The sequence below is a fragment of the Gadus chalcogrammus genome, chromosome 15 (genome assembly GCF_026213295.1).
Source record: "Gadus chalcogrammus isolate NIFS_2021 chromosome 15, NIFS_Gcha_1.0, whole genome shotgun sequence".
NCBI lineage: Eukaryota > Metazoa > Chordata > Actinopteri > Gadiformes > Gadidae > Gadus > Gadus chalcogrammus.
In genome coordinates this window covers 27,097,840-27,109,447 of record NC_079426.1, presented here as the reverse complement: position 1 = coordinate 27,109,447, position 11,608 = coordinate 27,097,840, and the positions used below count along the sequence as shown (strand labels likewise).

At 42.8% G+C, this 11,608-nt stretch overlaps 1 protein-coding gene across 7 annotated transcripts; it reads left to right on the top strand.

The window, feature by feature from the left end:
• Positions 1-691: 691 nt before the first annotated feature.
• LOC130405103 (uncharacterized) lies at positions 692-9,373 on the top strand. Of its 7 annotated transcripts, none has more exons than XR_008904289.1 (6): positions 692-985; positions 1,720-4,393; positions 4,561-5,581; positions 5,840-5,995; positions 6,144-6,236; positions 7,068-9,373. XR_008904289.1 is itself a non-coding variant. In XM_056610079.1 (6 exons), the coding sequence occupies exons 3-6, from the start codon at positions 5,420-5,422 to the stop codon at positions 7,383-7,385; spliced, it is 729 nt and encodes a 242-aa protein (XP_056466054.1). In that variant the 5' UTR covers positions 695-985; positions 1,720-1,790; positions 4,561-5,419; the 3' UTR covers positions 7,386-9,373. The 7 variants fall into 5 exon arrangements, 3 of the variants coding, with proteins under 3 accessions (XP_056466053.1, XP_056466052.1, XP_056466054.1); XM_056610079.1 differs by having other exon boundaries at positions 695-985; positions 1,720-1,790; XR_008904288.1 differs by having other exon boundaries at positions 1,720-5,581.
• The last annotated feature ends 2,235 nt before the right edge of the window (positions 9,374-11,608 follow it).

Genomic DNA, 11,608 nt, shown 5'->3' with positions numbered 1-11,608 from the left:
TAGTTATGGCGAAGAAATTTCGTCTCAACACTTCTGCTGCAGGCTGCAGCCGCTTAAAGTCTCACTCCGAGAACCTTCAAATATGAATCAATCCATTACTTACTCTCGGCAGGGCTTGGCGCCACCGTTGGGCGTTAAAGCTCACTCCACACGGAGCGTCGCCGCTTCAACGGCTCTACTCAAGGGCGTTTCGGTGGAAGACATCTGGCGGCTGCGTCTTGGTCTTCCCCCGGCCCCTTTGTCCGTTTTTACATGTTAGACATGTCGAGGGGGTCACTCGGCAGCTCTGTGCTGGAGTCCGGGAGTCCGGGACCCCTTTTACGGCTTAAGAATATAGATATGTTCTTTAAAGCGGCGTGGTTGGATTTCCTCTCGCCGGCTGGCGAGTTGGACTTGACTACCAGTCTAATGGTGCGTTCGAGTATTCTCTGCGAACCGACTGGGATCTCGGATCTGACGCCACGCCCACACTTCAAGCGTTTAATTATTTTGCTCGGTCGTTGGAGGAAAACATGGACGCCCCCCGGAAAGCTGTTGTCGCGGTAGCATTGGCAGAGGACCAGGCGATCCAATATAAGTAGGCTATAGGCCAAAGTCAAGTCAAGTCAGGTTTATTTATATAGCACATTTAAAACAACAGTAGTTGACCAAAGTGCTGTACACAAATACAATATATTTGTGTACATACACTCAAAAAAATGAAATCTTGCTATTGTTGAGTTAAAATAATCCTCTTTCATCAGATTTACTTAACTAGTGTGTGTTTCTAAATTTAATTGAGTTAGTTGTGGTTTTTGAACGAAATAATGTGTTTTGGCAGGTTTACTCAACAGCTTTTCATTGGGCCAACACAACATTCTTGAATAAAACGCATTAGATAGTTTGTTTAATGAAGATTGTCACTTTTTGATGCCGTACCTCCACGTGGTGCTCATCCATTTTCTCACTTGCCGCAGAAGGAACGTGGCCATGAAGTCTACTTAATGTAAGTATTGTGCTCTCTACAATTTTGTTTTTAGTTATAAATTGTGCTGCTAAAGCTCTCAAAACACACATATAGTCAATATAAAAGCAGCAAAGTGTTTTAGAATCGTCATCTCAGATTATATCAGTAACGGTGCGGCCACACCAAACGCGTTACTCGCGTTGGATAACGCGAGTAAAGGCCGATCCATACCTCCTGGTTTTCTGATTTTGTTTTAAATCGGAATATTCAAAGAACGAACCATACACGGATTGAATCGAAGACGAAATTGTTGTTGTTGTGTTTGAAACTGGCGCGAGGGTTCTTCTGCGCGCCTAACCTGACGCTTGATCTTGTGTGGTGGTTCAACCTTCAACGCGTCAACGCGCCAACGCAGCTAGATGAGTCCATGTCCATGCAAGTGAACGGAGCGTTCCCTCTTCGTCATAACTATCAAACCAAACATCCTTCACATTCACCGAGCGAACATTATGAAAGTAAAATGCACATTTCTCGCTAAAAATGTTTCCATAAACGCATTTAATGGCGTAACTATGTTACTATTTCCACCCTGAATAAAGAAAGATGTCGGCCGTATGCTTCTGTCCAAGCTCACTAGCGGAGACGTTTGCAGTGACGTCATGACGTTGCTCACGCCGGCTCCGTGGCTGGCTCTCGCCGGTGTGAAACCAACCGGTTCTTAACTGGGTACCTTTTGTATAAGTGACTAATTTCCCTTTCTTTTTTCTCCACAGACATTCATGTGGCAATGCAAACAGTGCAAGACGGTGACATCTTCACGGTTTCTACTTCTGAAGCACTACAGGTTAGCTCATGGCCATTTTGGACACAGACACCCATGTGCATATTCTCATTGCCCTTGTGTTTTCAAAACATGGAATGCTCTTCATAGTCACTTAAGCAGATTTCATCCTAATCAAACTGTGCAAAAATCTGTGAATGTGGTTATCTTTAATTGTCATTTGTGTACATGCAGTGACATAGCTTCAGCACAAGAATATTTTTGTCACATCAACAACCACCTTAAGAGTCACGAAACGGTGCAATGTATGTTTGAGGGATGTTCGTTTCAGACAAATGTTTATGGTACTTTTAAGTCACATAAAAACAGGAAGCACAAACCATATACATTAAAAGATTTTAAAGTGGGCATTGTAAAAACAAGTGAACCTCAATCTTCAGCTGATGGCACACTAGATGACAGAATCTCAGAAGATGGCAATGCAGATTCCGATGGTGATATCGAAATTGACACAGAACCTGAAGATTTACCAAAAACCATAGAGCTGAAATTTGCATCTCTTTTGCTAAAATTGGAAAATTATTTTCACATTCCAAGCACAGCAATTGATGAACTGCTTACAGAGTTGCATTTTTTAATCAGCACTGCATCTGTACCGGTATCAAAAAAATTAATTCTAGATACCTTCAAAAATCACAACCTCTGTGTAGACCAGCTGGTCATCAAAGAGCTAACTAACTCATTATCTTCTTTTAACCCTTTGTTAAAAGCTGCTGCAAAGAATGGCCCACTAGGCACTGCTTACAAACTGAGACAGTATTATAGGGAACATTTCGATGTGGTTGATCCCATTGAATACATACTCGAGTCCCAAACAAAAAGGTCTTTTCAGTATGTTCCCATATTAAAATCATTACAGCAGTTACTCAAACAGAAGGACATACTCAATAAAGTTGTTGATAGTCATGCAGAGCAGCCTTCAGTAAAGCAGGAGCAGTATGTATCTTTTCGAGATGGTCTTCATTTTCTAAACAGTGATTTTCTATCTGGTGAGGAACTTAGAATCTCTTTGTGCCTCTATATAGATGACTTTGAAATCTGCAATCCATTGGGGACATCCCGAAAAAAGCATAAACTTTGTTCAGTTTATTGGGTTCTAGGAAACCTGCCACCAGGTTCTAATTCATCTCTCTCCTCAATTTATCTTGCATTGTTATGTAAAAGTGATGATATAAAGAACTTTGGCTATCAGAAAATATTTCAGCCCCTTTTGAATGACCTTGTCACTTTAGAGCAGGAAGGGGTGTTCATTGACCATCTAGGAGCATTTATTAAAGGCACAGTCCAGTGTGTAGTGGCAGATAGTCTTGGAGCTCACGGATTGGCCGGTTTTGTGGAAAACTTTTCTGGAGAGTACTTCTGTAGATTTGTTACTGCCACACGTAAAGAGGTTCAGTCAAAAGAAGTAAAAACTGGTGAATTTCAACTGAGAACTGAAGAGTTGCATAGTGTTCATGTAACAAGGGCACTTGAAGAAGGAAAACACTGTTATGGTGTGAAAAACAAATGTGTTTTAGCTGAAAGCCTTTCTCACTTTAAGGTTACTTCAGGCTTCCCCCCTGATCTTGCGCATGATCTCTTCGAAGGCATAGTGCCTGTTGAGCTAGCTGAATGCTTTGGAGTTTTAATTGCCAAGAAGTATTTCTCTTTTGATACTCTTAATCAGATGATTCAGAGTTTTCCATACAAATGGGGAGACAAGACTAATCGCCCTCATTTGTTACCACGTACCTTCCAAAGTAAAAAAACAATCGGTGGCAATGCACACGAGAATTGGTGTCTATTAAGGTTGTTACCACTTATTGTTGGAAATCTGACACCAGAGGATGAACCAGCCTGGCAACTCATACTAGACTTGAAGGATATTGTTGATTTGGTAGTTTGCCCCATCCATACCAATGAGTCAATTGCATACTTGGAGAGTAAAATATCAGAGCACAGATATAGGTTCCAAGAACTTTTCCCAGAAAGAAGACTGCTACCAAAACATCACTTTCTCGAACATTATCCATCAATGATTTGCCACTTTGGTCCTCTTGTTTTCTTGTGGACAATGAGATTTGAGGCCAAACATACTTTTTTTAAGCAAGTTGTGAGGCACACAAACTGCTTTAGAAACATAACCCATTCTTTGGCCAATAAACATCAACTCATGACAGGCTATTATATGCATACATCAAGTTGTGAAAAACCATCTCTGGAAGTTGCACGTGTCTCAACAGTTCCAGTTGAAATCCTGAAAGAGGGTGTAGCACTAAGCTTCACTCAGAAGTACCCAGATGCTACTGTGGTTAATCTGACCCAGAATGTCTCTGTTGATGGCATAAACTACAGAAGTGGCATGATAATAGCACATGGATCAGTTGGTGGTCTGCCAGAGTTTGCAGAAATTGTGCAGATGTGTGTCTCAAAAGATGGATTAGAATTCATTGTGAAAAAAATGAAGTCATGGTACAGGGAACACTACCGGGCCTTCCAATTGGATCCATCTCCAACCAATGTTTCTCTTATTGAGTTAAGTGAACTAGCAGATCGTTGCCCCCTATCTGACTACAGAATTGGAGGAGTTCGCATGGTGACTTTGAAAAGATACATACACTCCTACGGTAATGTAAAGCAAATCTGTTGCACTAGTATTATTTTAGTAGTAATTTTCGCAAATTCAAACACTTGCATTCAGCCACATAAGTACATAATGCGTGCACCCTAGAGGTATTGTGAGACTTGTTTAACTGCTTATGTCTAAATCTGTTTTTTCTTTTTTTGTATGTAGAGTAACTGTTGGGTTGGACAAAAAATGACAACCCCAGTTAAACTTCGGATTATCATGGGAGAAAACAACTCCGAAAAATTGACTCTGCCTTCTGGAATACCAGAGTCAGTAGAAGACCTCAAACTTGAGATCAAGAGACAATGTGCAGTTGCAGAGGACTTCCGGCTACAATACATGGACGTTGATTTTGACGAATTTATAAATCTGACCTCAACAGCGGCTCTCCAACACTTGGGCACGGTTAAAGTGATCACAAATGCACAGGAAGCAACTGGTGAAGGTAGTACTCCTCAGGTACTGAGAAGTCTCTCAGTGGAATCCACTTCCCTTTCTTCTACCGACACCGAGATACTCTCTACCCCTGATTCATCACCATCACCAACCTCGATGCTGAGATCTCAGGCCTGGCCAGCAAGCTTCCCTATTCCACAGTTTTCCTATGAAGTAGAGCTGCAACTTGTGAAAGCCAATCAGGAATATCACAAAAATGGCACCCTCCTCAACCCAAGCCCAAAACTCAAGTCTGCAATTTTAGAGTCCTTGGCTTCTGTAATAATCAAGTACAAAGCATACCCTACAAGTGCAGAGTTTGATGATGTTGCAGAGGCTTTGATTAAAACGCATGCATGCCTAAAGGAGCAAGGTTCTGTGACAGGATTCTACGGTTGGAAGATTAGTTTAAAATATAAAATGGCAAATTATCGCAGTAGCCTGAGAAACATAACCTCTGAATTGAGCATCAATTCCATGAAACGCAGAGGAGGCCACACAAGTCCAAATCAAGTGAAGAAACCGAGGAAAGCTGAGGTGAATTTTTTGCCAGACTATCCAGTTGGCGAAAACCAAGAGACTCTTGAGAATGAGAGGTTGGAATTACTGTCTGAGGTCAAGAAGAAACAATCAAATCATAAAAGTGAAGATGGACAAAACTTTTGCCTACAGGAGGAAAGAAGTTGTAGTCGACATGCCCTCCATTGCAGAATTTCAAAGCAGATGGCCAGCTCTTTTTGCTGAAAGTGAGGTAGGTCAGAATTAAGTGTCCAACTCTCTACATGACAACAATATTGAACAAATATTGTATCAGAATTTGGAATGTTGCAAGTGGCATCACACATTTGTAAATGTTTGTATTATTTACATTTAGTTTGATATCACACCTAATATCACCCAGCCCTACTGAAGATAGACATTTTTTCATGCAGCTTTTTATTATTTCTGTCTTGCCAAATGCTGTAAGTTGTTGTTTGTTGTCTCCCCTCCCCACAACTCTTCTTTCCAGATAAGTGCAGAATTTACACGTATTACCACCATCCCACTGATGTCCAAGTTTATGTCAGAACTTGACCACCACTCTGCTAAGCTGTCCAGGGTGTGCCTTAAGAAGGGAGGAGTAGCAGGTCGCAAGATTGCAGAGATCATGGCTTCCATCAACGAGGTTTGTGATTATTTTTTTGTGGAGTGTTTCAGATTTGCTGATTTTACACTCGAGACAACATTTGAAATGAGTTTTAGACAAATGTCTGAGTCAGGCTACAACGAGCTACAGGCTTAGTGTTGTACAGTGACATTTCCCTCTTTTACAGAATGACACCATTGCTACAAGGAGGGCTTGCAACCTGAAATCACTTGCTGTGTATTTAAATGAAGACCCAGAGAAGCTCATCAAGGAATATCTGGTAAGTGTAAGAAAATGTCCATTTAACAGCGTAGAATAAGTACAGTAGATTGAAGAGGAACGTTGTGGCAATGATAGAATTTTTGGTAGCAATAATATGGCGGAATGGATCACATAATAATATTCCTTATATATAATATGATGGTAAAATATGGAGATTAAAAGACATGATAACTTCAAAGCTTTGGTAAGCAGGGACATTTTAAAAATGTGTCTGAGATTCACTACTTATTATTAAAACATCTAGGAATTGACAAATGGACTTTATTCTCCAAAAACAATGGCCCACATTTGGCATGAATTATAGTGTGTAATAGGCTGTTAAAGAAAATATTTGTTGGTCAATTTTAACTTGAAATTTGAATACAGTGTTTACCAGGTCTTACAATTGAGACACTAAAATTAAGTTGATTGAAGTGCTGGTTGATTTCTCTCTACAAGTCTCTGAAGTTGGGCTGTTTTTGTTCTAAAATATTTCATATTTTTAAATACAGAGGGTTTTGCCCTTGCTTGACCCTGTATTGCTATCAAAACTAAAGTGACAGCTGGTTGTAATTCTGTGTTTCCCTGATTTACTGCAACACAGAGCACCATGGAGCCAATCATTTATAGAAATACAGGCTCACAGCAGACTCTGCGGTCATTTGATCGACATTACCAAGCTAAATCTGATCGACATTACCAAGCTAAATCTGTTCCCCATAACACTTGTTAAAAAAAGATGCAGCAAAAATACAAAAGCTAATGATGGGAGTAAAGAAAGAAAGATGTACCTGTTCAACACATGACATCTAATGCTCAATAACATGTCTCTTTTTGTTCTGTGGTTTAGGATGTGAACTTTGATAATGCCCAGAGCGAACTGGATATGACAGCCCTTGGGATCTACGTCATCAAACATGAGGGTGCAGATGCCTCCGATCCACCAGAAGATGTAGGGATCATTGTTGAGGGTGTCGTCATGCTCAAGCACATTGGAGATCTCGCCTGTGCTGTTGCTCTGCTGTTTGGGCTCATCTACAATCTGAATTTGAGCTACCCGCCTGATCTCAAGTACAGTTTTGAATTTCTTCAGAAAGTCCTGATGGGAATTGATACCCATCGCCTTTCAAACAAGGTCCAGGTACTGAAGAATAAACTTCATGAATGAGGTGAGGGATCTTTGAGCCATGCAGGGAGAGAAGTGGTTTTATTGACTGTTCTTATGCTCTGTCAAGTTGCTTGACAGATTGTTGTCCCTGTTGTCACTGTCTCTCACCTGTGCTCGTCAGGTTTCACTGTACTTGCCTGTTATAGTAATATTATTAGGATAGTTCTTAAATTATGTCTTAAGTGGAGGAAAACACTAGTGGAAGCTAGTGATTTTCTGAGAAATGCATTATGGCAATATGCACTTCAGCTGTTCTATGCACTTTACCTCCTATGTCTGTTTTTGAGAAAATGTTTTAGGCAAGAAACAAACTACTTTGAATTCCTACTGAGAAATGCATTATGGCAATATATATATATGCACTTCAGCTGTTCTATGCACTTTACCTCCTTTGTCTGTTTTTGAGAAAATGTTTTAGGCAAGAAACAAATTACTTTGAATTCCAGTAGAACTATAATGAGATTCTTGTAACCCCTTAATGTTTTACGTCTGCACTTAGTTCGGTATTTTTGAACCTGGGCCTTATTTCTGTCATGGGGTGCCTTAATCTACTAACTGGTAGCATTTTGGTGAAGATCGGCGTAGTTTTGACGCTGTTCAGACCATCGAGATCGAGCGTGTATCCATATGACGGGAGTAAGCCGGGCAAAGACAATACAGCCTCTAAATAAGTCATTAGGTCTTTATTTCACCAATGCTTTAAGATGAATGAAGGAATGAACGCGTGCTACCGCCCTGTTAGCTCAGAGTGAGCTCAGAGCTGCCGTGTTGTTGTTATTGATCCGGTTCACTTGGGATCAGCTGTGCTGCAGCGCCCCCGTCGATGACGTCATCCCAGGTGACCCGGGTGTTGAAAAGCCTCAATAACGACGGCAACGGCAACAACAAGCAGCTCTGAGCTAACGGGTTCATTCCTTCATTCATCTTAAAGCATTGGTGAAATAAAGACCTAATGACTTATTTAGAGGCTGTATTGTCTGTGCCCGGCTTACTCCCGTCATATGGATATACGCTCGATCTCGATGGTCTGAACAGCTTCAAAACTACGCCGATCTTCACCAAAATGTTACCAATTAGTAGATTAAGGCACCCCATGACAGAAATAAGGCCCAGGTTCAAAAATACCGAACAATACCTTTAAAGGACAGTTTTTGTGCGAGCAAGGAGGCTATACAAGGGAATTGAGGTTTTATGTATTGCAACTGTTAAACTACATTCTGTGAAGTTGCTTGCAATTTATGCGACTAGATAACTCTTCAGAAAATGCTATTTGATGTTAAATAAAGGCATTTTTTTGATAAGACACTGTTTGATTCCCATTTTAACATTATTTTTCTATTTAACAGAGCCAGGCATTTCACTAGGACAAATTCAACTCAGTTACTGAGTTCTATTTAAGAATGTTGTGTTAAGTGTACTTAAGAATGTTATGTCAAGTGTGGTTCCATGCAACTATCTTACTTAAAATTAACTTATCATGATGGTGTTCTTCTTATCTACTTAACTTAAATGAGTTGAACATAACATTATTTAGTAGGTTCAATGTAAGAATAATCCATAATAATTAACTAATCTAGTTAAGTTGAATATACTCCATTCACTTGTGTTGAATTTATTAAAGTTATACACAACAGTATTAAGTAGGTTCAATGTAAAAATAATCCCTAAAAATGAACTAATCTAGTTAAGTTGAATATACTCCATTCACTTGTGTATCATTTATTGTATTTCATTTAGTACATATTAAAAAATAAAGAACCTTAGCTGTTACTTAACACAGTTGCGTGGAACCACTTGACATAACTTTTTTAAGTAAATCCAAAAAAACATTTTTTGGAGTGTAGGCAGAGATACGGACGCAGTAAGGTATTGCAGTAATACGAGTGATTGAAATTACCATTTAAACCACCAAAGTGGTCCAAGCACAATGAAAACAGTTCATACTTCAAGTCACAATGGGCGCAGCCATCTTGAATTCTGTCTCGGAATTTCGCTCGGTCTCCACTGAGTTCAACCGAGATGGCGAGATCGCCGTCCAAGGAAAAGGGGCGTGTTTGTGCGTGTCGCTAGGCAACGTCCTCGGACCTCCGAGACGGATGGATATTAAAACGCACCATTACTCTCCCACCTTTTTTCAAATGAAAAACAGGCTAGAGGGTTTTTCTATTGGCCCCCCAATTTTCAGGCGGTTTTGTTTGCCAGTGTGGCACTCCCGCCGTTTCTTTCAAATTAGAAACGGCCGAGAGAGACCCCTTATTGGAGAGCCGGATTCCGTAGCTCCGCCCCCGGTGGTAGCGGACCTAATGGAAACGATAGTTATGTTATTATAACTCTATTTCTATGATTGTAGGCGTAGCCATCTAGGCTTCGCCTTATTGGCATGTCCCGTGCGCGCGCTGAAATTTTCAAACCATGCACCAATCAGCGTGGGACCGCCCACGTTTCCCACGGTATCGTGTCTATATAACGCGGTGTATACCGTCGCTCATCCTCCACGCTTTTCTTTCAGCATTTTGAGGGTACAGCAGGTGGGAAACTAGACGGCTACGCCTACAATGAAAGAACTAGAGTTATAATAACATAACTATCGTTCTATTTCATGTAGGCTACGCCGTCTAGGCTTCGCCTTATGGGCTAAGGTGAAGCTGCGAGCGGAGCCCGATCAATGTACTCCTGCTGGACCCCAGTCAAAACGACTTAAGTCACCAGAGCACATTAAGACTCAAAAAGCCAGCACAGAGTTGCCGAGTGACCCCCTCGACATGTCTAACATGTAAAAACGGACAAAGGGGCCGGGGGAAGACCAAGACGCAGCCGCCAGATGTCTTCCACTGAAACGCCCTTGAGTAGAGCCGTTGAAGCGGCCACGCTCCGTGTGGAGTGAGCTTTAACGGCCAACGGTGGCGCCAAGCCCTGCCGAGAGTAGGCTAAGCAAACACCCTCACATACCCAGCGAGAAAACCGCTGCTTAGAGAGAGCGCGGCCCCTGCTAGCGTCGCTATAACACACAAACAACTGTTGTGTCGAGCGGAACGCGGCCGAGCGATTCACGTACATAGCCAATGCCCGAACCGGGCACAGAAGATGCAACTCCGCCTCCGCCTCACTAGAATGAGGCGGGGGGTGAAAAGCCTTAAGCACAATATCCCTCGACCGAAAATAACTATTAATGTTCTTCGGGAGGAACGCAGGATTAGGTCTGAGCAACGTGAAGGAGCTGTCCTCGTTTAGCAACAAGCAACTCTGGCTGACAGACACCGCTTGGCAGAAACCAAGGCCAACAAGAGCGCCGTCTTAAAGGACAGGGCATCCAAAGGGGGCTGAGAAAGAGGCTCGAAAGGATCCCTGGACAATCCGCGCAACAGGGTGGGGAGATCCCAGCGTGGTGTAAGCACGCGTGAAACAGGCCAAACCCGTCTTGCCCCACGTAAGATTCTCTTGACCAGTGGATGGCTGAAGATCGGTCCACCATCACAACCTGCATGGCCAGCCGAAACGGCTACCGCATAGACCTTGATAGTGGAGAAGGCCAAACCTTTCTCCAATAAGTTTTGCAGAAACGAAAGCACGCTTCCCACCTCGCATTGAGATGGGACAGCGTGGTTCCTCTCACAACAATTAGAGAAGGCGCACCACTTCGCCGCATAGAGGGAAGAAGTAGAAGGAGCACGAGCACTCTGAATAGTGTTGATAACCGTCTCAGGCAAACCTTTTCCCTGCAGGATCAACCTCTCAGGAGCCAAACCAACAGCCGTCCCGAGACAACGGGCGGGTGGTGCACCGTCCCGTGGGCCTGTGAAAGCGCATCCAGCCTGAACGGTACCGGCCGACGCGCCGACCGCGAGAGCGCGGCCAGCTCTGGAAACCACAGAGCTGAACGGTTCTCCGGGGCCACTAATATCAGGGACAGTCTCTCCTGTCTGACCCGTTCCAGAAGAGGAAGGATCAGCTGGAGCGGGGGAAACGCATACAAGAGAGCGCGCGGCCAAGGTGTGTGTGCCAACGCATCTACCCCCAACGGAGGGAGATCCCGAGGGCTGAGGGAGAACCACCACCTGCAGTGCGTGTTCTCCCTGGATGCGAAGAAGTCCACTTGCGCCTTCCTGAACCTCTGCCAGATCAGTCTGACAATGTCGGGATGTAACCGCCACTCGTCTCGGCGGGGACGGCCTCGAGACATGAGGTCCGACCCAAAGTTCTGGGCGCCCGCGATATGCAGGGCT

What these genes read in the sequence shown, in the direction of transcription:
- LOC130405103 (XM_056610077.1), top strand. Translation starts at nt 1,726, where the DNA reads ATGTGGCAATGCAAACAGTGCAAGACGGTGACATCTTCACGGTTTCTA.